The 21331-nt window shown below is 39.7% G+C and overlaps 1 protein-coding gene across 1 annotated transcript in view; it reads right to left on the bottom strand.

Annotated features, from left to right (window-relative positions):
* Positions 1-10012: 10012 nt before the first annotated feature.
* RECQ4A (DNA helicase (RECQl4A)) overlaps positions 10013-21331 on the bottom strand; it is a 59105-nt gene continuing 47786 nt past the window's right edge. The window contains exons 10-26 of the mRNA XM_087676190.1: positions 18418-18504; positions 18196-18323; positions 17975-18095; positions 17633-17784; positions 17391-17526; positions 17172-17295; positions 17021-17091; positions 16861-16929; positions 16629-16763; positions 16392-16550; positions 15565-15645; positions 15319-15480; positions 15165-15217; positions 11806-11932; positions 11632-11726; positions 11376-11453; positions 10013-11292 (exon numbers count right to left, since the gene is read on the bottom strand). Coding sequence (XP_087532316.1) covers positions 10734-11292; positions 11376-11453; positions 11632-11726; positions 11806-11932; positions 15165-15217; positions 15319-15480; positions 15565-15645; positions 16392-16550; positions 16629-16763; positions 16861-16929; positions 17021-17091; positions 17172-17295; positions 17391-17526; positions 17633-17784; positions 17975-18095; positions 18196-18323; positions 18418-18504 — 2337 coding nt within the window. The 3' untranslated portion in view covers positions 10013-10733. The remainder of the gene's footprint in view (positions 11293-11375; positions 11454-11631; positions 11727-11805; positions 11933-15164; positions 15218-15318; positions 15481-15564; positions 15646-16391; positions 16551-16628; positions 16764-16860; positions 16930-17020; positions 17092-17171; positions 17296-17390; positions 17527-17632; positions 17785-17974; positions 18096-18195; positions 18324-18417; positions 18505-21331) is intronic.

Below are 21331 nucleotides of genomic sequence, written 5' to 3'. Positions count from 1 at the left end.
TATAAAATCCTTGAGTACCCTATTCATAGTATTTGTCATGTGTGCCACTGAGTTTGTTGCACCCTGCGAGAGAGTACACATCTACACTAACCCCAAGGGAGTCTTCATGGTTCTGACATCCCTGCTCTCAACTACAAGCTGAAAATGATCATACCCTGAGTAAATATTACCCAAAGAACAGATCACTCTGCTTGCAAAGCCTCTACAAATTCATCAATCACAGGACCTGCACCCACATTTCTTATGGTCACTTCATTGACCAACTGCATGTCCTAAATAAATCTCAAAGCCCCATTCTTTTTGGGCATAGTAAACCAATGATTTGAATACCAGGCTAAAGAGGGCTCCAAGATCTTCATGGTATCATTTCATTTAGTAAATCCATTAGCTTTGGCAAGTAAGCTTTAGGCACTAGAATAGCCCTCAAGTTTCATGGTACATGTGGCATAGTAAGTATTATCATAGGAGAGACAACATTTTGATCCACACAACCTATTTTAGCTGGCTAAAATGCAAATGCTTTCCCATGCCTAGCCAACATCTACACAAAATAGTCTCTTTCAAAAGGAAAAAGAAACCCCTCTATACCAACTTTTAGTTCCTATAATGTTTCAATTGTAAACTAACGACCTATATCTTTAGGATCTCATAAACTTGGCTACCTTGACACTTTCTCATACAGACCCTCATTGTTTGGTGGAAGTAGCAAAGCAATTGATTTTTACCTTTTTGCCAACCGTCTTATATTTTGTCTCCACGACTGTTTCCGCCCATTGTAATCCTTTCTACTGAGCAAATAGTGCTATAACATCATACATGTCCAAAGAACATACTGACAACAAACTATTTTAAGCCTCATTTGAATCATTGCTAAAATTTTAGCGATAGTGTCAGTAATATTCAACCCATAAAAGAGGCCTGAAATGCCTTTATTTTCAGCTAACGATCCCGATGCTTTCAATTCCTTAGCAGCCTGTTTCATAGATATGCATTCAGCCTTGCACATAGCTTCCATAGGCTTAAACCAACATAAACTATTTGATGTAAACTAAGAATAACCTCAAGAGGCAAGTATATCCTCTGAATAGCAGTGTTATAGCCCCGTATTATAGCAGTGCTCTCAGTGAAAATCTAGTACTTTGAATTCTCTTGCATTTAGAGGCAAAGGAGGCTGTAGAAGCATATCAAGATTCGTAGGATGATTAATACAATTGGATTGCTTTCCTCCCATCCTTGCTTTTGACTCTTGCATAAGCAGAGTCATCATCAAGCACCTTTGTTTCCATATGCACTCCCATAATAAAGGGTTGTCCCAAAATCACTGCATATGAGAAACTATCTTGCACAAAGAAGTAATGCTCTTCTTGTACATCACCAATCATTACTTTTATATTAGTACATGCAGCACAGAGCTCCCTCGAAGAATTATTTGCAGCCCTTATATGTCAACCATGATTAGTGTCCATAGGCCATGCACCATTCTTATACAATCCACGCTTTATAACATTAATCTTAGATCTGTAATCAAGCAAAGCAACACAAGGGGTTTCATGCTCCCCTATTTTCACTACCGCTTCAATGGTATCCCTTGCCCAGTGATTTGTTGTGGAATGACTTCGAGTAATAAATCTTGGATTCTCTTCCCTATATTGTTACATCTGCTTGACTCCATCATGTATATCGCTACAAGACAATGTGTTTTCAGTCGCTTTCTTCTCTTTTCCACATGTTCCCTATTGCAATGTCCTCCATTGATAAACCAGCACTTACATCATGCTTATATTCAATCTAAATGCCCAACAAACTAGTTTCCTCTTCAAATTGTAGCAATGCACTAGTGGTATCACCAAAAAACTAACGCTTCCTCTTAATCATGTCAATGATTTGGTCATGAAATTCTCGCTTGGCAATGCCAAGTACCTCTCCTAAGATGAATTCCACCCAACTATTTAAATTTTTTTCTTTAAGAACTTTCTTGAGATTTGTGGTTGTCTCAATATCAAACTAGAACTTGTATCCCAATTGCTTGCCCTTTTTTTGCCCTCTTGTTTATTATCATGTTTCTGCTTCAACCCAACCTCTTCCATAGCATGCTCGGGAGGTGGTTGATTTGTAGCTTTAGGTTGATCCGCACTTCTTCTTGTCACTCTCTTAGATGTCCCTACATTATCACCATCTCTCTTCCATTTCTCTTCCACAAGTACATCTGTGTTTTGCACTTTTACTAAATATGTATACACTGAATATGCATCTATAGGTGATTCCTAGACAGTTATGTCATGAATGTCTTGCCATGCATGAGACATTTCCACTATTAGTAACTTTCCTCTTTTCAGTTACATGCAAAGCATGTGTCCATATTGCAACCTTCAGACAACGATCACTTGGCCAACAATGGGAACAGTAGGTGTAGCCATAGGACTAGCCACAAAAGTAGGTGGTTTACTGGATACATCAATTGTTTTGCTCGTAACATTGGGTGAGCTAGATACATGCAATCTTTCTCTTTTTCTATGCTTTTCATCCTCACTAGTGTAGTAACTGCATCTTTAATATACCTCCACTCTGTTTTCAATCTTATCTCTATAGTCCAATCCTCTAATAAATCATTAAGCTTCTCTTGAAGCTCAAGATTTGCCACTTGTAGAAATAATTCAATTTTCTGACTTGCAAGATCTTGTTGTTCTACAAGATCTAATTGCTCAAACCGACTTTCAAATTCTCTTAATAACTCTATAGCCACAAGACCCTTATTGGGTTTTAGAATCCACTCGTGTGAAAGGTCTTGCAGGTAATCAAACTAATGTCTTCAATGTAAAATTCCTCCTAGAGTGTCTTCTTGAAAGCTACCTAGTCAACATCTTGCATGTACAATTCAGTAACTCGAGCTTTCAATTCATGTGCAATGACCCATACAAAATATTGGCTCCATGTAAGTCGAGCCACCCCAAAGAACTCCATCTTTTGAGCATAGGTATGCACATATGCCCATACATTCCTGCCATTAAACAACTTCATCTCATACTATATTGCCTATAAAGCATTCATCACAACATTTTCTATTTGAGCAAAAGCCTACATCACCTATTGTTGTTGTACATGCATAATCATGTTCATATTCTACACTAACTACTACAAAAATTCACTAGAAATTTTGCTTGAAGGTTCTTCCATCTTGCCTTTCCTTCTGATGACCTTTCACATCAAGTTTACCAATGTCGATGGGGTTTTAGTCAAAAGGTTATATCCATCGAGATCAAAGAGAGAATGAAGTAGAGAAGAGGAGATAGAAGAGAAAAAAATGAATAGGTAAAATATTCAAATGAATCCCAAGAATGCCGAAAATCAAGTTCTCTTCAAGACATGTCCACATATCATGAATCAATCATAAAACCTTCTAGTCAAAGCCTTTACACAATATAAAGACAAAGCTCAATGAGTCAAAGCACTATGTATTGATGGAACCTGAGAAGATAAACAAAATCCTTGTATATAACTCCAAATACATTTCATCCCTCTGTATTTTTTATTATTATAGCAATCATAAGCAAATTTTTTGATGGCTAAACTCCAAGAAAAATGGTTCTTCGATTATCTAGACAATCTACTGCTACTCGAAAGCAATCTCCAAGCATTAGATCTCCTAGAGTTCCTTGTTATATCCAAAAAAGCACACCAAACACTAGCTTCTTCTCTATTTCTTAGATAGTAAATATGATGGTTTCATTGGCTCCAAAAGGGGGGGAAGGCGGCGGTGGTGGTAAAACCCAAGACACTTAATCAAGATTCTCTCAGATCGCTCCTTCTCCTCTCCTCTCGTCCAAGTGTTATTTGCTACCTGAAAATTGTGATCGTGCAACATGCGAATTCGAGAGCCCTTATTTTTTGCATGAGATCTCCCAAACAAGTTGAAAAGACACTTGATTTTTGCATGTCACCATATTCTAGAAGTTTTCTTCACTTCTTTAGGATATTTACGATAAATAATATCAAAATTAGACTAAAATTGTCCAAAAAACCTGTATTTTTTAACCATCCGTACTACAAATACTAACACTAATGAATAATATGACATTAACTCTCTAGATTAATAAGAAACATAGATGATGATGCACTCCAATTTTTTTCACATTATGTCAGCATATTGGAACACCTATGTGGTTTTTCATTTGTGCGAGGAGGTCCCCTTCCCCCCTCCCCTCGAGGAGGAGAGAACCCCTGGTACCTATGCTCTTTCCCTTTTAGGAGGACGACATTAAAAGATGAAGAATCCCCAAGGTATTATATGCAAGGGGGTGTGAGGAATGGGATGAAACTAGAAGGTTCCCATTAGAACTTTAGTTCCTCCCATTACGCACACTCACCAATTATGTTAATTTCTCATGCTTTCTATGCTCAAACTATATTTAGAAGCAAATAGATGGTCTAATTATGATTGGAAAAGCTTTCCAAGTATACATCATCTAGACATTAGCAAGTGCAAAAGCAAATTTAACTTAGCTAATCAATCTCTTCTTGTCAATTTTACTCAACCCTTGCCTATGTGTAGCTTTTAGCTCAAACTATATTTGTAAAGTTGTAGCATACCTTCTAAGTCCGACTTTGCTAAAGAATATTTTTTCAATTCGACTTATGCAACATAAGTTATGCACAAATTTTAACTTGTTAATAATATAAACAGCAATATATTCGTGATGGAGTTTGATATATGTGGTCCTTCCCAAGACCTTAGATCCTTTCCTTTTCACCTATAGTGTTGACTTGGGGTTGAGGGACTAGCCACCACCGATTCATCTACCAATGTGATGTGATGATGTTAGCACCCCATGTTGGGAAACATGGCTAGGCAAATAGCAAGGCAACCAATGTAGATAGAAAATGCAAGTATGTTTTCTATAAATGGCATCTCAACAAAACAAAACATCTAGAGACGAGTCAAGTTACTAGAGATTATGTTGAGATGTTGGGAAACATGTGCAATTGTGAATTGCACGTTGGAAGATAAAGATAATTGGAGGAAAAGACCACAAACAATTGGACAAACATTCTAATTGAGAAACACATCTATGGGACTAGCCCAAAAGATGTCATTGATATAAATTGAGATTCATGGGCAACAATATGAAATAGAGATAATGAAGATGATGCAAAAAGAAAGCTCCCACTACGCCAGTCCATGATATAAATCAAGATTGTGCACAAAAATATGAAGTAGAGATGATGAAGATGACGCAAAAAGAGAGCTCCCACTTGGATCATCTGTTATAAAAGACCTCATGTACAAATTGGTAACACTCTGAAGAGCCTTGTTAGGAATGTCCTCCAGAAGGGATGTTTCCATGATCAATGTGTTTAGTCAATCGAAGAGTTTAACAGGGAATTGTCTCACTCTAATAATGGTCGCAGATCCATCTAAAAATTGTTGCTAGTGTCTATGTATGTACTTCCAAGCATCTTAGGCACTTATTTCTATATGGCATTTGATATGTATGTAGTCAATGTGAAATATATGGCACTAAGGCCTCCATATGCAGTGTTTGCAACAAAGAAAATTGATGCTCAAATATACTCAGGATCATGATCAGTATGTTATATATGCTCGATGACATGATGCTGAGCTACTCAAACAATGAGAAATTGAGCCGAGACAAGCAATGTCCTAGTTGTAAGAATCTTAGGATAGTCATAAAAAGATTGTTGTAGGAAACTTTCTATTGAATCTATGAAGAAACCCTATAACACATCTCCAAGAGGACATCATCCCCTTCGATTTGAATCAAAAACCTCCCCGGTCAAAGTTACGATTTAGGAGATATCGCCATTTTTGTATATAAAGGTCATTATGGACAAGGTGTAGAATGCTCCAAGACAACAATCACAAAGATTCAATTGCAGAATTCTTTGATCATTTTCTATCACAAAGCTTAATAGCTCATCTCAATGAGGACTTTGTCCCCTTTTATTTTTTTCAAAAATCTCCTCAATTGGAACTACCTACCAAAAGTTATGCATGTTTTACTGGCATTGGGTTCTCTAAATTGTACTAAGATGGCAAGAAATAAAGGCAAAGGCAAGGCCCAAAATGAGGTCTAGAGGGAGATTAGAGACTCTAGGGCCTCAATGAATAATGAACCCAACTCGGTACAAGATTATAATGGTGGCATACAAGAGGAGGTGTCTGATATGGACCCTTACAATAAACTCAATTACACTCTATATCAACATGAGCTTTATCACATGGAACCGCCCAATGACATCGTTGCCAACCATCATCAAATGTGCTCAAAAATTATCCTAGTGATTGAGAAACTGGCCCTCTCCAACTCTTGAACAACAACCTTAGAGCATCTCACCTCTTGTAGCCCAATTAACCACCACTCTGGCTCAAGAGCAAGCAAATGAGTCCAAGCATGAATCACAAATGCATCTGCCATTGGAGCCCCTACATGGCCCACAAAAGGTATCCTTGGAGTTAAGGATATTTCCCCTACCACCTATGAGCTTGATGAGCCCTCTCATGTTAATGACGAGACTCTCTTGAGCTCTCCCATCATCCATATAGCCAATCTCTAGTGAGACTCTCGCCCACCATTAGTAGAAACTTCCCCACTCTCCTTAGGTGCCCCAATAGCACTTATGTGGCTCAGCCCAATAATGGATAGTGTCGTATTAATGGCCAACATGGCAATATTGGGTAGCATGGCATCCATGGGCAACATGGTTATCACGGGTAGCATGGAGTAAATGCACAACATGGCATGTATGGACAACATGGTATGTATGGGCAATATGGTACATATAGGCATCAAGGTTTTCATAGATAGCAAGGCCCCAATGACCTCCATGACAAGATCATCCTTACTAAGTACAATGGGCAATTACCCCGAAATTCCTCTACATACACCTCTCACACTAAGAGTAACCTAGTTATGTGACCAAGTCTCTACCAATTGCACATACTACATTGATCTCACCCTAACAACCCCTTCTCCCAAAGATGTTACACTATAAGGACTAAGCTATGAGGACTACAACATATGGTTTCGTTGAGAGACCTAGATATCTAGACATATACATTCCATGTGAGGTGTGGGTCAAATCAAGATCTCTCATCAACTCAAGCTCAAGAGGGAGAGCAACACATGTCCCTAGAGCTGAGAGGATTTGCAAACTATGCCATATGGAAGTGGAGAGTGAGGAGCACTATATCTGTAGATGCAAGGCCTACTCTGGGCCAAATACCCCACACTATTCAAAGGAGACACCTACCTCAAACTATTCAAATTCAAGGCCTACTTCAAGCTAGATATCCCACCCTATTCAAATGAGACACCTACCTTAAACTAGCCACGAAGTCTGCAAACCAACACCACTTGTGCTAGTTCCTAGTTGAATTCCAAAGGTTCTACATCTCATTGCTACATGCAAGCGCTCTACAAAGAGGAGGGCAACAATCACACCTCACCAATTTCTTCCAAATAGTGACTACACACACACATGTACAGAGAGGGGTGACAATCCAAAGAGCTGAGGATATTGGAGTGGCACAGGGATCGTGGGGTGCAACGGTACCAAAAACAAATAACTACACTGAGCCAATGGATAAGCTCAAGCTCCATGAGGGATGTTGAGGATATCGTCAACACTATTGGAGTAAAGTAAGGTTATCCCCTTTCACCCACTTTCTTCAGGCACTCTCTTCAAGTGCTACATTGATAAGCTACCAAACTTTGATAGATTAAGAGCTAGACCGAACCTTGGAGGAGTTTGAATACCTCAACTACTGTATGCCAATAATTTTATGCTTATCTAAGACACCGTAGAGAGGAGGTGCAACACCACCTAGATACACTAAATACCATTTGCCAAGGGGGAGACCTTATGATTAAACTTGGGAAGACCAAGGCTATAGAGTTTAACACATCCAATATTGAGAGGCCTAGATACCTTTATTTGGGGATTGCTTTCGCAAGATCGAGATTCACTATAAGGAGAACAATTAAGGATAGATCAACCCATGGCTATGGAGCATTAGGAGCAATGGAGAACCAATATGCCCATATTCAATGTCAGGAACTAGGCAATGCACCTTCATTTTGAGGAAATTGGAACTAAGGTTGGCGAAGACCGTGCAGCAATAGAGTTGGCAAGGTGTATTATAAATACTTGGTTTAGTATAAGAATCATCCTACTAGGAAGCTCTTCGTTATCAACTTGAGCTCTAAGCCCTTTTCCATCCAACGACTTGGAAAATGTGGTTGCTTCTCGATTTCCCCAAGGAATATCACTATCACAATCAATTGGTTTCCATTGTGTTCTCTTGGTCTATGAGGTTGATGCTTTTAGATTGTGCACTCTTTGAGGCATGTTGAAGAGGTTGAGGTTGCCATTTTATTCACTTGATAAAAATGCTACACATGCTTGAGTGATTCATTTAGTTATCTGTTGTAAGTTATATCACATTGGGAGCATGCAAGCCCAAATAATTACTGCATCTAGTTTGGCATTGATTCCATGTAATTTTCTTGAGACCAAAGTGATGTGGTTCACTAGATAGGTTTGATTGTCAAGATATGGTGTGTATGCATAGCGAGTTTTTAATTGTGCGACTATTTGGTAGTTTAGTTAATTTCCTTCACCTATGGAATGACTTGTTCTTACTAATTATAATAATCTCTAGCCCATTAGTCAATTAGATAGATATCAAGGTAGGAATTCTATGTTCTTAAGATGTTGCAATTTTGGTTGCTAAGGGCAATGGGAAGTGATTCATATGTTTATGATCTCGTTGAGCTTTAAGAAATGGAAATCCAAGTTGTAGTATAGCAACTGGGGGTGATTCATATCTAGCCCATATAGTTGCTACTATGTGTTTGTTTAAGCATATCAACACACTCAATTTCATGCTAATTGTCTAGATGACTATAGAATAAGTCTAGAGTTTCTTTGTCTCAAAAGGCTTCAAAGATTGTGCATAAAACCCATTGTTTTGGAAACGGGCCTTGGCCAATAGGTGGTGCTTCCATCTTTGCTTTGACTATTTTATGTGGCAGTGAGGACCTAGTCTTGGTTATTTGAGAGATCATCATCACTAAGGCCCTCTCCATCTACTCTCATCCATTGTAGATCTCCCCTCCATCTAGTAGTGATTGCTTTGATATAGCTCTCTTAAGGTAGAGGCTTGTTTCCCAAAGAGTAGCTCCATATTGAAATGTTGGTGTAACCAATGTGTGAAATAGCTAGATCTTGGTTTAGGGTTCTTGAGATTGAAGATGGGTACATTGGTTCTCCATGGCTCCTAATGCCCCATAGCCATGGGTTCTTGAAATTGAATATGGGCACATTGGTTCTCCATGGCTCCTAATGGCTCGTAGCCATGGGTAAATCTATCCTTGATTCCTCTCCTCATAGTGAACCTTGATCTCGTGAAAGCAATCCCCAAATAAACCTACCTCGGTCTCTTGGTTCTCCACAACTCCTAATGCCCCATAGCCATGGGTTAATCTATCATTAATTCTTCTCACGACATAAACCTTCTTGAACTCTTCTAACAAGGGAGGCTGGCCATGCAATAGAGATGGCAAAGAGTACAACAAAGTATGTGGTCAAAGCGAGAGCATAATGTAACTCAAGGTTTGTAGTTACCATGGAGATTCTTCGGAGCATGGAATCCTTTGGAATCCCGACCTTTCGAATTAGTGACCATATATTAAGGCATGTTTCTCATGCGACCAATCACTCAATTGTGCCGCTCCTTGTTCTTGCAGCTTAATAATTAGCAAGTATCCATTTCCTCGTAAATCTTTGTATACTCCTGTAGTAGTTGGCATTTCCCTTAACTCTCATCCTATTACAGCTAATTATTACCGTAAGATATCACAGACACTGGACATGCCGCCTTCAGGATCTTGTTTTCATTACGTATGCTCCGTTGCCACGAGTGTTTATCTTTGACTTAGAAAATAGTCTCCGTAAGAGGATGTCCTGCAGGGGAGGCATCCCAATTCTGTACTTGGGTTATGTTCCCTATTATTATAATGTATTGAAATGTACATGAACAAAGGCCACTTAGGCATTCTTTTAGCTATTTGACAATCCAGATTCCATGGCTTCGGATCTGTGACCCATTTGTTTTCGTCTTTGTCTGAATAAATATAAACTCTTTTGTCCCCTCCCTCCAAATTACGAGAGAGCATCATCACATCAATGGCTAGGGCCTAGTTCGCGGGAATCTCTCTCTCTCTCTCACGTGAGAACTTTTTAGAATTTCACCATGAACATGCATAACCCTTGAACCACCTGCTTGGACTGCTACCTTATACGGCTTCAATACAGCCATTATAGGCACCATTCGTTCAAGCATCCAATCTTAAATTTGGATGGGGATAATCTGTTGACAGATATTTACAGGTTTTACTGGAAAATTGGTGTATGTGTGCACTTATTCATGAGGATGAGTCGTATTTTTGCTATGGCATGTAGAGGCTCCCTGAGAGTGTAAGCTTGAGTGTGTAATTTGCCCTTGCGCTATCGCCAATCTCAATGGAGCTCCCTGATAGTGTAGGCTTGAGTGTGTAATTTGCCCTTGCGCCACTGCCAATCTCAATGGAGCAGAGCCCACCCAAGGACAAAAGACCTCCGTCCACAGAATGCGTGCTAGCATACAAAGAGCTCTACACCGTGATCTGCATATATATGCTCTCCCTTGTTCAAGAACCACCAGCTTTCATGTTTCACAGCCGGTGTACTTTCTTGAAAGCAAAGTCAGCAAAGGATGTGGAATCCTGGTGGTTCGCTTTTAGATGATCTCCAACCCTCTTATTTGGGACAAGAGAAGGAGGAAGGGTTCTAGCAGGCTTCTCTCTGAATGTGAGAAGAGTTGAGTTGTCATCCAAATCATTGGTAGGTACAAACCCTTCCGGAATCTTTACTGTGTCTTCATCCGGCTCATCTGACACAACTATAGAGCTGCTTGAAGGGGCTCCGGTTGCCCATGCGAACGGGGAATCGCTGTTTACTTTCTTCTTGGGCTTCTTGGAGTTTACTCGCCTCTCGTTCGCAAAGTCTTCTTCCTCAAGGTGCTGTGTCTTCTGCAGAACAGTTTTCTTGGGTATGTCGGGATCCTTCACTTGCCCTGCTGGTCTATTTGCTTTGGACTCGCCACCCTCTTTCCTTTTCTTTGGCATGGGTTCAATGTTTTCGTTCCCAATTAGATGTTCCAGATTCTGACACGCTTCAATAGCCTTAGCAACTACCGCAAGAATACGAGCTCCATATTTATTGCTCTTCACCCTATATTTGGAAGTAAGCAGTTAGGATTGGAATTTAACTTTCAGCAAGAGAATTGGGCAGCGAGGATTTAAATTTCTACTTACTTTCCTATACCATTAACTTCGAGTAACTCCTCTGTAGTTTTAGGCAGCTTCTTGCTTATTTGCTGAAGTTCAGCATTCCTGTAGGAGCAGAAGACATTTGCTTTCATGCCAACTCACATTTCAGCGTTAAATATGTGAGCTTTCATATAAGAACAGCATTAGCACTGGACAGCCCAAGTTTATTTTGAGATAGATAAATTTAAATCAAATCCTAGGACTTCTTTCTTACTAGAAATTTTCCGGATAAAATTATTACCCCATGATATGATAAGGCATAAGGTTTCCGCCTGCCTCATTAACTAACTCCAGACGAAGTTTTTGCAAGTCGGCATAAATTCTAGCAGACAATGCCTGTAAAATGTTTCTAAACCATAAGAGACGGATGTGATTCTGTTAAAGCTCAAGTCTTGATGAAAAAGCAAAGTCTTACAGGATAAGCGCATGCTTGAACTTGGGTTGAACTCTCTTCGGTACTGACTTTGGCTGAAGACACTTGCAAACTCTTCTTTGAAGCATCAGTCTTTTCAAGATTTTCAGCTTTTTTTGTGGCAGGAAACCTGGTGCACAGAACTTCATAAGCTGAGTAATAATAAGACAACTCAGACTGCGATCTCATATTTCTACTTTTTATCACATAGTATTAACTGGTCCAAAAAAAAAAGAACAAAAGAAAAACAAAGCGCAACACTCTGATGGATACAGTGATAACTACTACATAATAAAAAGAGAATTCTGAATTATGGCACTGGAGAAAACCAAGACATTTGACCCAGCGATCTTTTATGTGCCAACATCATGGCACATGGTAAGTCACATGAAGTTTTGCACACTGACAATTCTGTCCCTTCATCAATGACCATAGAAATGTAACGCACACAAAGATAAGAGGAACATTGAGTTGAAAATGGAGTTCGCTTGCATCTAATAGATTCTCAGTCATATACAAATACTTGATGCAATGAGGTTCAATCTGCTGTTTGTTATCTTAGCAAGAAGCCAAGACTTCAAAACAAAATACCAGCCAAAAGATGCAAGAATGATTCCTTTAAGACATTCTCCAACACAAAGAGTAAGTTAAATGAGTTATTTGAAAAAAGATTAATGAAGCCTAATGCCTGAAGCTGGTTATTTACAATTTATGGATTTTTAAGCTCTGAATAAGAATAAAGAAGCATTCAATTCCTGGAATTTGGACACGAAAACATTCAGCAGGCTTGATCTGAGTGGGAGATAAAGCACACCCTACGAAGGAGGGCATCTCCCATCCAAATATCAGTTAAGACCAGGCAAGAGCCAGCTGGCATTTTCCTATATGCAAGTAGGATAGCTGGCAACCCAAGTAGCAGTGGGGCTTGATTGCGCTAGGACCCCCCTTGATGACCCTACCAAAGGAGGACAGCCAACCAATTGCTCCTACAAACATACCTTGTGAACTGCAATCTCTGGAATTTGGACAGCAGATTGGTCTCAACAAGATATCATCAAATCATGCACTTTTCCCCAAGATAAAACACACACTACAAGGGAGGGTGTCTCTAATCCAAATATCAGCAGAAAGACTAGGCAAGAGCCATGCTGGCAGTTTCCTATTTGTAGATAGGATAGCTGGCTGCTCAATGAATGGCAGAGCTTGATTGCACCAGGACCCTCCTTGGAGACACTACCAAGGAGGACGACTAACCAAGTGCTTTGACAAATGCACCATACGAATATTGGTATCCAACCAATGGATGCACCCAGAAGACAAACTCACAACCACTAACTTCAGGGCCAAGTGTTAACAGCTAGGCCATCGCCTTGGAAAGCATTTACAACAATGCTTTCAGGAATAGCAAGGGGAAGAAATGAGTACTGGTTATGCATTTTGAACTGACCGTTAGTCACCCACCACTTGCATATAGGCAGTTAGATAGTAAAGTTTTGGATTAGAAATCAAACTCCAACAAAATACAGCCAGGAATGGAAACTTGTCAAAGAGGGATCTCTCATTGAGGTAAAGCCACATCCCCATAATTAAATACAAAGCCCACGAACTCTGTAAGTCCCTATATAAATGTCATCCAAGCACTACTGCAACAATAAGACAGGACACTAATTTTATCTAATTGAGGCCCACTGCAAGGTAACTTAAATTTTATCAGATGTGAAGGTTTCAAATTTTTTAGCAATCACAGAGTCCAAGAGAATTGGTAGAACAGCATAGTTTGGCTCATCCTATTTCATGGCAGAGTAAGAGCTTCTGTATGTCTATCTTTCAGAATCCATGGCAGACTCCTCTGCCAAGTATGATTTAAATCGTAGTAGAATGTGTCTGACTTGTATTTCACCTCCACTTTCTTAGGCAGCTACCAGCAGTAAAGGCTGTTTTAGAGCAGCATGAACATGTCCAAAGGCCCAAACTTATCATCTGAGGTTCAGATTACATGCATATAAGAGTAGGGTTTCTAGTAGCCAATACTTCTCTCTTGTTGCTTGGATCTCAGCTTGTATAGAGTGTCTTCATTCAATGCATGTAAAGAGTCCAACTCATTTCAAGGTTATCCACAATGCTAATACCTGCTGCTGTAATTCCACAAATTCTATTCTCTGACATCTTTGGATTACAAATTCAACTTCAACACATGCTTTAAAGAGCATTTTGTGCTTGGAAAACTCTGATCCCATAATCTTGGTTCTCAGTCACTCAATCATCCATTTTGTCTAGAGCAACAATGATACCTGAGACAAGACTAGCCACAGTCATCAGGCCAACATTTAAGGTGGTGTAAACATTTATGTTTTAGATTACCAGATTTGTATCTCTGATAATTGTAAATATTCCCTCATTTTCACAAGGACTAGAAGGAAAAACCTCTTGCTAGTAATGATTCCCTTACTTGAGGAGGTTTTACAGTGATGCCCAAGGGCCCTTACCTGTCTTGAAGCCAAGAAAGGGAATAGCACTTGGAGAGTCTACCCGGAAATTTTTAGATAGATTTCCAGAGTGTAATGCTGTCCAACTGGTTCAATGGTTACTCGAGAAGAAATAGGAGGTACAAAAGTAAAATTCTCACTTCCCAGATGTTTACACGTTGATTCCTTGAAATCAGCTCCGAAATATGATGATTGATAAAGGATGCTCGATGGTGGAAACAATCGATCACAAATGTCTGACCCTCAAACTTCCTCTGAAGCAAAGACTTTCAACAGGCGATGTAAATATTATACATCCCAATATGGGAGTTCCTAGAAAGGAAGAAAACTGTATTAGCTGCATCTTCCAGTCATCCCCCAGCTTCTTCGGACAAATATCTACTTTGGAGTGTCACTATGATCCACAATTCTTAGAATAAAACACCCCATGTAGGTGGAAACAATCGATCACAAATGTCTGACCCTCAAACTTCCTCTGAAGCAAAGACTTTCAACAGGCGATGTAAATATTATACATCCCAATATGGGAGTTCCTAGAAAGGAAGAAAACTGTATTAGCTGCATCTTCCAGTCATCCCCCAGCTTCTTCGGACAAATATCTACTTTGGAGTGTCACCATGATCCACAATTCTTAGAATAAAACACCCCATGTACCAGACACTCTTTTCCAAAATGTTGCAGACATGATAGATAATTACAGGCAGATTCTATGTTGGATGTACTGGCCATTTACACTATTTGGCCAGCCAAAATCACAAAGTGTTCATATTGCCACATTTTTTTCAATTTAGGGCATTACCAGTCCAATACTTGTCTGAGACAGTCCACAGAGAGAGAGAGAGAGAGAGAGAGAGAGAGAGAGAGAGAGAGAGAGACCTCATGATAAGTTTGTAGCCAGAGAACAGCTCTTTTGACTTAAGATTATTAACCTGAAACACCCAATTAGAGCAGGAATGTATTACAGTCCTGTAATTTTGTATCGGCTCATCTTTTCTTGTTATTTCTGAATGGCGTGAAAACAAATCCTAACCTTTAGAACAGAAGAAATTGAGCCAAACATGTCACTTTTATTTATGTCCTCCCTGAGGATTCCTTCAAATACCATCCGATGCAAAATGCGCTCTACAGTTCCTTTGCTGAGACTTTTGCCTGCTCCATGAAGTTCAATTCTCTCATGCATATGTTTCTTGACCTGCATACATAAAGGACATCTGCCAATTCAAGTAGAAGCTAGTACCTGACATGTTGCTGCTCCAAAAGAGTGCAGAATACTAACCTGCTGGCTCAATGACCCACGAAAGACATCCAATACATGAGAGAGTGAAAACCGCTGACCCATAGCAACAATCAACTGCACCTGTAAAGAATCATCAATTATGCACCTGGTATGCATACTTATGATACATACACCGAGCAGGCATAATTTATTACACCTATAAAGTGTACAATATATGCAGGACATTTTACTAAGCCTGTATGAAAGACCAATAAACTTAACACTGTAGATCAATGTGAAATGTTCTGAAATGTTCACACATAACATGTGTTAGATAAACAACTGCAAGTTACGAAGAAGGATGGACATGTATCTAGTACCAAAACAGTGTTTATCAGCTGGAAAATGATGACCATTAGCAGCTCTGAGTGCAGTAAAGGAGGGATTTATTACAGCAATGGCATTCTTTCTGGCCAATATGTTCAGAATAGTACAGACGTCTGCTATATTGTTCTCAACATGGCAGACCTACTAGGGTAGTTAATTGTTAGTCTGATTGTCTTTATTCATGTGAATTTCTGTACTATCATTTTAAAAATGGCAGGCCTAGGGTAGCTAATTCGTAGTTTACTGTGAATCTTGTAAAATGGAAGAAAAACTAGAATAGACTGTACCTCATTGGTGATTTGATCATAATTATTTCTGTGCTCCTATCAATGACCAATGTGAAATTATTAATGATTACTGCTTTCTTTGTCTCAAGCCCAAAAAAAACTGCCATGTGTCAAGTTTACTGTCTCACATAGAAATTCTTTTTTTTAATCAGATCAGAACAAAAATTGATTTGATACATGTGAGTTGCTTCTTAAATGGGAACACAACAATACCAGTTTTTTCGCTGTCTCAGAAATGTCTTCCTCCACAGCAATCAGTGCCTTAGTGCAATTATCACATGTACCTTTGCAACTAGAGCTCTCAAACTTCTCGCCAAAGTGAGAAAGCTGGACTGACCTCCGGCAGTCAACATCATTTTCACAGTATCCCACCTGAAAACATATACTTCTGCATTTTAACTTTTGCACGTTACAAAGGATTTCTATAACCTGGGATTCAACCACACATACCATTCGCAACAGGTTCTCAATATTTGTTGTGAGCTGGGCATTGGAACTAGTAGGTGCATTCCACACACGACTATGGCCTTGGTTCATAGGACTACACTCAGCTGCCCCTTGAGTTAGCATATGCTTGACCCTGATCTGCAGCAGCAGAGAACAGAAAACATGCCAACATCTAAATGCTAATAGTTTCATAGAGAAACTTTCCCCTGACCCCAATAACTTAAACTTCACGTACATAATCACCATAGTTATAGTATAGCAGACAGGATGCTGGAAGATTGTCTCTACCAGCACGGCCTGATTCCTAGCAGGAGATCACAGAATACAAGGTAAGATTCAGTAGCTACAGAATAAATTTATCAAGTGTAAGATGCATCGTCATATTTTCATACTACCTGATGATATGATTCAATAGACTTGGGGATCGAATGGTGAATAACAAAGCGAACATCTGGTTTATTTATTCCTGTGAAGTCATAAGAAGAGTACCATTACACTTTGTAAGAGAGGATTAAAAGTGTTGAAACATAAGCAAGAAAATCTTACCCATTCCAAATGCTACAGTGGCACAAATGATGTTAATTTCATCTTTGCTCCACTGGCGCTGTACATAGGCGCGCTCATCAGGTTCCATATTGCCATGGTAAAACCCAGCTTTGTGGCCATACTCCTGGAGCAAATGACATAAATAATGGCAACCACCTCTAGACATGTACACTTGATGACTGAATTTAACAGAAGTTCCAATCTGACTTCATTTGTTACCTTCAATCGTTCAGAAACTCTTTCACAATCCATTCGGGAAAGACAATAAACAATTCCTGATTCATTGGGGTGATTTTCTTTAATGAACTTGTTAATGTCGTTGAGGCAATTTTTTGTTTTAGGAATCACTGCATACCTGTCAAAACAAAACAAGCACCAGATTTTGTTGCAGCATTCAGTAAACTCCTACACAACTGGGCAGGGGGGTGGGGAGAGAGAGAGAGAGAGAGAGAGAGAGCAACCTTAGGTTTGGCCTATTGAAAGTCTGCCTAAAGACAATACAATTTGACAAACCCAATGCTCGAACAACATCCTCTTTCACACTCAATGTTGCAGTGGCTGTAAGGGCCATCAAAGGTACAGTAGGAAACTTCTGTTTAAGTACACCTAGACCCTGTTGAACCCACATTCCCAAGGCTGTGAGTTAAATGGATCAAGTTGTTATCCTGTTAATGCAACAACAATATTGAAGCAGGAAACTAGACCCTGTTGAACACGCACTCCCAAGGCTTGTGAGTTAAATGGATCAAGTTATTATCCTGTTAATGCAACGACAATATTGAAGCAGCTGAATGTCTGCCTACCTGATAGTCCGGTCGAAAATCATGGCCCCATTGGCTTACACAATGTGCCTCATCTATAACTATTCTTGCAAGGGAGCCTCTTCTGTGCAGGCTTTCTAGATGTCGAAATAAATTGTCACTCCTACAAACGAAATGTTCAGATGAATTAGCCATATGCAGCTTTACCACAGACAGAAATAGGAATTACAGAAATCAGATGGAAGCAGAGAGCTACCTTGTACCTGGCAATTTTTTCAGGAGTTACATACAAGAGCTTATATTTGCAATACAGTGAATTCAGCTCACTCAAAATCTGCTGCTGCTCTTGCCACTCCATACTTCCACTAAGGTAAGCTGCAGGAATATTAGCCTGGACGATCAACAGTTTTGAACAAATGTCAATCCATCCACTTGAGAGATCTTACAGCTTCAGATGTAACTTTTTGATCGAATCAGTAACCTACTTGAGACAGATGCATGATCTGATCTTGTATCAATGATACAAGTGGAGATACAACCAAAGTGACCCCTGGTCCACAAACTGCAGGCAACTGGCAAGGAACATAAAAGAAAAATAAGACTCCGCAACAAGTTCAATTATCTTCTCACCAGAATATCTAGTGCAGTAAGAAACTCTGAACCTTAACAATCCTCACTCGTAAACTTCTGAATGTACATGCTTTGAATGAACCCTATTTCTTGTAAAAAAAACATTGTACAACCCTTTTTGCACAAAATTCGATGCATGTCTTGGAAGGAATGATGGAACACAGTGGACTTCATTCATATTTGTAGTGTGTCAACAATTTACATTGCTTTAGTTTATGATATCTGAGTGTCATTTACGACCCAAATAACAGGACCAAACAGTACCTTGAAACCACGGAGTACCAACTGTTGAGTTATCATAGGACAAGAAAATGGTTTAGAAGTATCAGCAGTTGCTCTCTTAAAAAGATCCAGAGCAGTTCCTTCCCAGGTCCAAAACTGGCAATCTCCTGCATTCCCCATAAATCAATATTGCCAGCCTGAATCAATCTGAATCAGACATCTGGCTCGAAAAGCATGCTTTTACTCGTTTTGCTGCTTGAACCTTTCCAACTGCTGCCTTCATCATCAGCCACCCCGAAACAGTCAGGAACTGCCGCATTTGGCTGTCCTCTTTGCCATTTTAATGAATGTAGGTGGAATTGTTTGCAAAGCTTATATAAACGTAATGGTTAAGTTGACAACTTCCTTGTGAAGTGTTTTGCTTGGCAGCGCTTCCTAGTATTTTGGACTATATTCACCTCATCCTTGCGCTCTTGGAATTTTAGCTGAAGAGTTTAATTCATGTTTACCTTGGATTGAATCTATAGCCCATCTCCACTGTATTATAAAAGGTATTGGACCCATGAAAGCGTGCACTGCTTCATTAAGGGTGATCACCTTACTTATATCTAAACTAACTTAAAGTTGTTAAGCAATTAATCTTTGAAGAATTTAAATTAAACTGTGTTGGGTTTGACTCACACCTATGCTCACAGAGGAGTGTCCGTGATCCTCAATAGGACACTGGGGCAATTTTTACTCTCCTTATGAGAGGTTTTTTCCCCCAGATTTATTTCTTAGTACCCCGAAATGGCATTTCAAGCAGCCGGAAATGGACCTGCCATTTTGGCCCGCTGTCAAGACCCCGTCTCAGGCAGTTCATCCTGCAGTTAGAAATGACATTATACCAAAAAAAAAAATCGTCTCTTTTTTCCTCCCCATCTCCTTTTTCACTCTTCATTTCCTCCTCATCTCCTTCACTTGAGCCTGCTCACAAGCCTCCTCCTTCTCCCTCCTTCTTCCTTCTTCTTATTCCTTCCTTTGTTCCTCTTCTTCTTTTTCTTATTCCTTTAACCTTCCAAGTTCCATAATTTTCCTTCTTTCTATTCCTAAGTTCTAGCTTCTCACAAGTCACACCTCCTTCCAAGTCATGGCGCTTGATCCATGTTGGAGCCATGCCACTCCGATCGCGCGATATGAGGGCTACGGTGAATCAAAGAAGTGATGATACAAGTATTGCAAATTGGAAGTAAGCCAGCAAAATGAAGTGTATCTATATCTCTATCAAGTCCTAGTGCAAAAAGGACTCCATTGTCATCTCCTAGTGGACAAAGAGGCTCATTGCATAGTGCAAGTATCCACACATGGCTTCAAAAGCAAGCCATTGCAAAGGCAAGTAGAGAGTTCACACACTTGTTCATTTGGTATGCCATCCCTTTCAATGTAGCTGCTACACAACAATGGAAGAATTCTATCAAGGCAATGAGCCACATGTGCGAGTGGAAATGTCACTTTGCGGAGGCACTACACAAACAAGAATGTAGACAAGAAAAGGTATCCATAGAGGCTCAAGTGGAGTTCTTAAAGGGAACTTGGATCAAATATGGATGCATGATCTTATGAAATACATGATCAAATCTGCATAGAAAAAATATGTATAATGTTTTGATATCTTGATGCAAAGGCACCGTGTTCATTAAGGCCATCGATGCCTCTACAACCAATTTACTAGCACAAGAGCTTTCATTTGGTAGCACATATGAGCCCAAGCCAATTTTTACCCCAAGGCTTTCCACCCCAAAGCAACCAAGGCATTGCACAAAGGATGCACGTCAGTTGCCTCGTGGTCTACCAGGACTACAGAGGCAATAGTTATCTTGCTAAGGAAGCCCGAGTGATCGCCCCAAAGAAACCAAGGCATCGAACAAAGGATACTCATGGAGCATCTCTTTGTCCTACCATACTAGTTGCTTCCTAGCTCTTCCAACTTGGGTCCTTCATCCTTCTTTACGTGGTTCTTGACACCACATAAAGGCCAACATCAAGCTCCTTTGACATCGACATCCATGGTTAAGAGAGGATTCCTACCCTTCATTTGGTACCTACAAGTTTTGTATCTTCTTGTCCTCGATATAGAAATCCCTCCTTACTGTATCCTCCCCTTTGTGTTGCATAATCTACATATATTCTTCGTAAAAAGTCGCTTGGGTAAGTGAACAATTTCCTTGAGGGACATTATCCAAGTGGCATCTTGCTTCACAAGCATTCTCGTTTTCATTGTGTAGCATTCTTTTATACATCTCATTTTGCAAAGCATTCATGAGTAGCATTCTTCTATACATCTCATTTTGCAAAGTAACCATGAGTAGCATAAGTACTTTGCTCACTTCGAGTCCTATGCAATTCAATATATCTCATTTTACAAAGCACCCATGAGTGGCATGACTACTTTGCTCACTTCGGATCTTGAGCAATTTCCACCTATGATTCTATCACCTACATACCTCTTCACCGTTACTTTGTCTTCAACACCCTTGCAGGTGGCTAGGTAGTTTCCTATTGACAATT

Source organism: Lygodium microphyllum, chromosome 4 (assembly GCF_053477565.2).
Source record: "Lygodium microphyllum isolate KBCC chromosome 4, Lygodium_microphyllum_v1.1.10, whole genome shotgun sequence".
Lineage (NCBI taxonomy): Eukaryota > Viridiplantae > Streptophyta > Polypodiopsida > Schizaeales > Lygodiaceae > Lygodium > Lygodium microphyllum.
The sequence above is the reverse complement of the archived record's forward strand: the minus strand, read 5'-3'. Positions and strand labels throughout refer to the sequence as shown.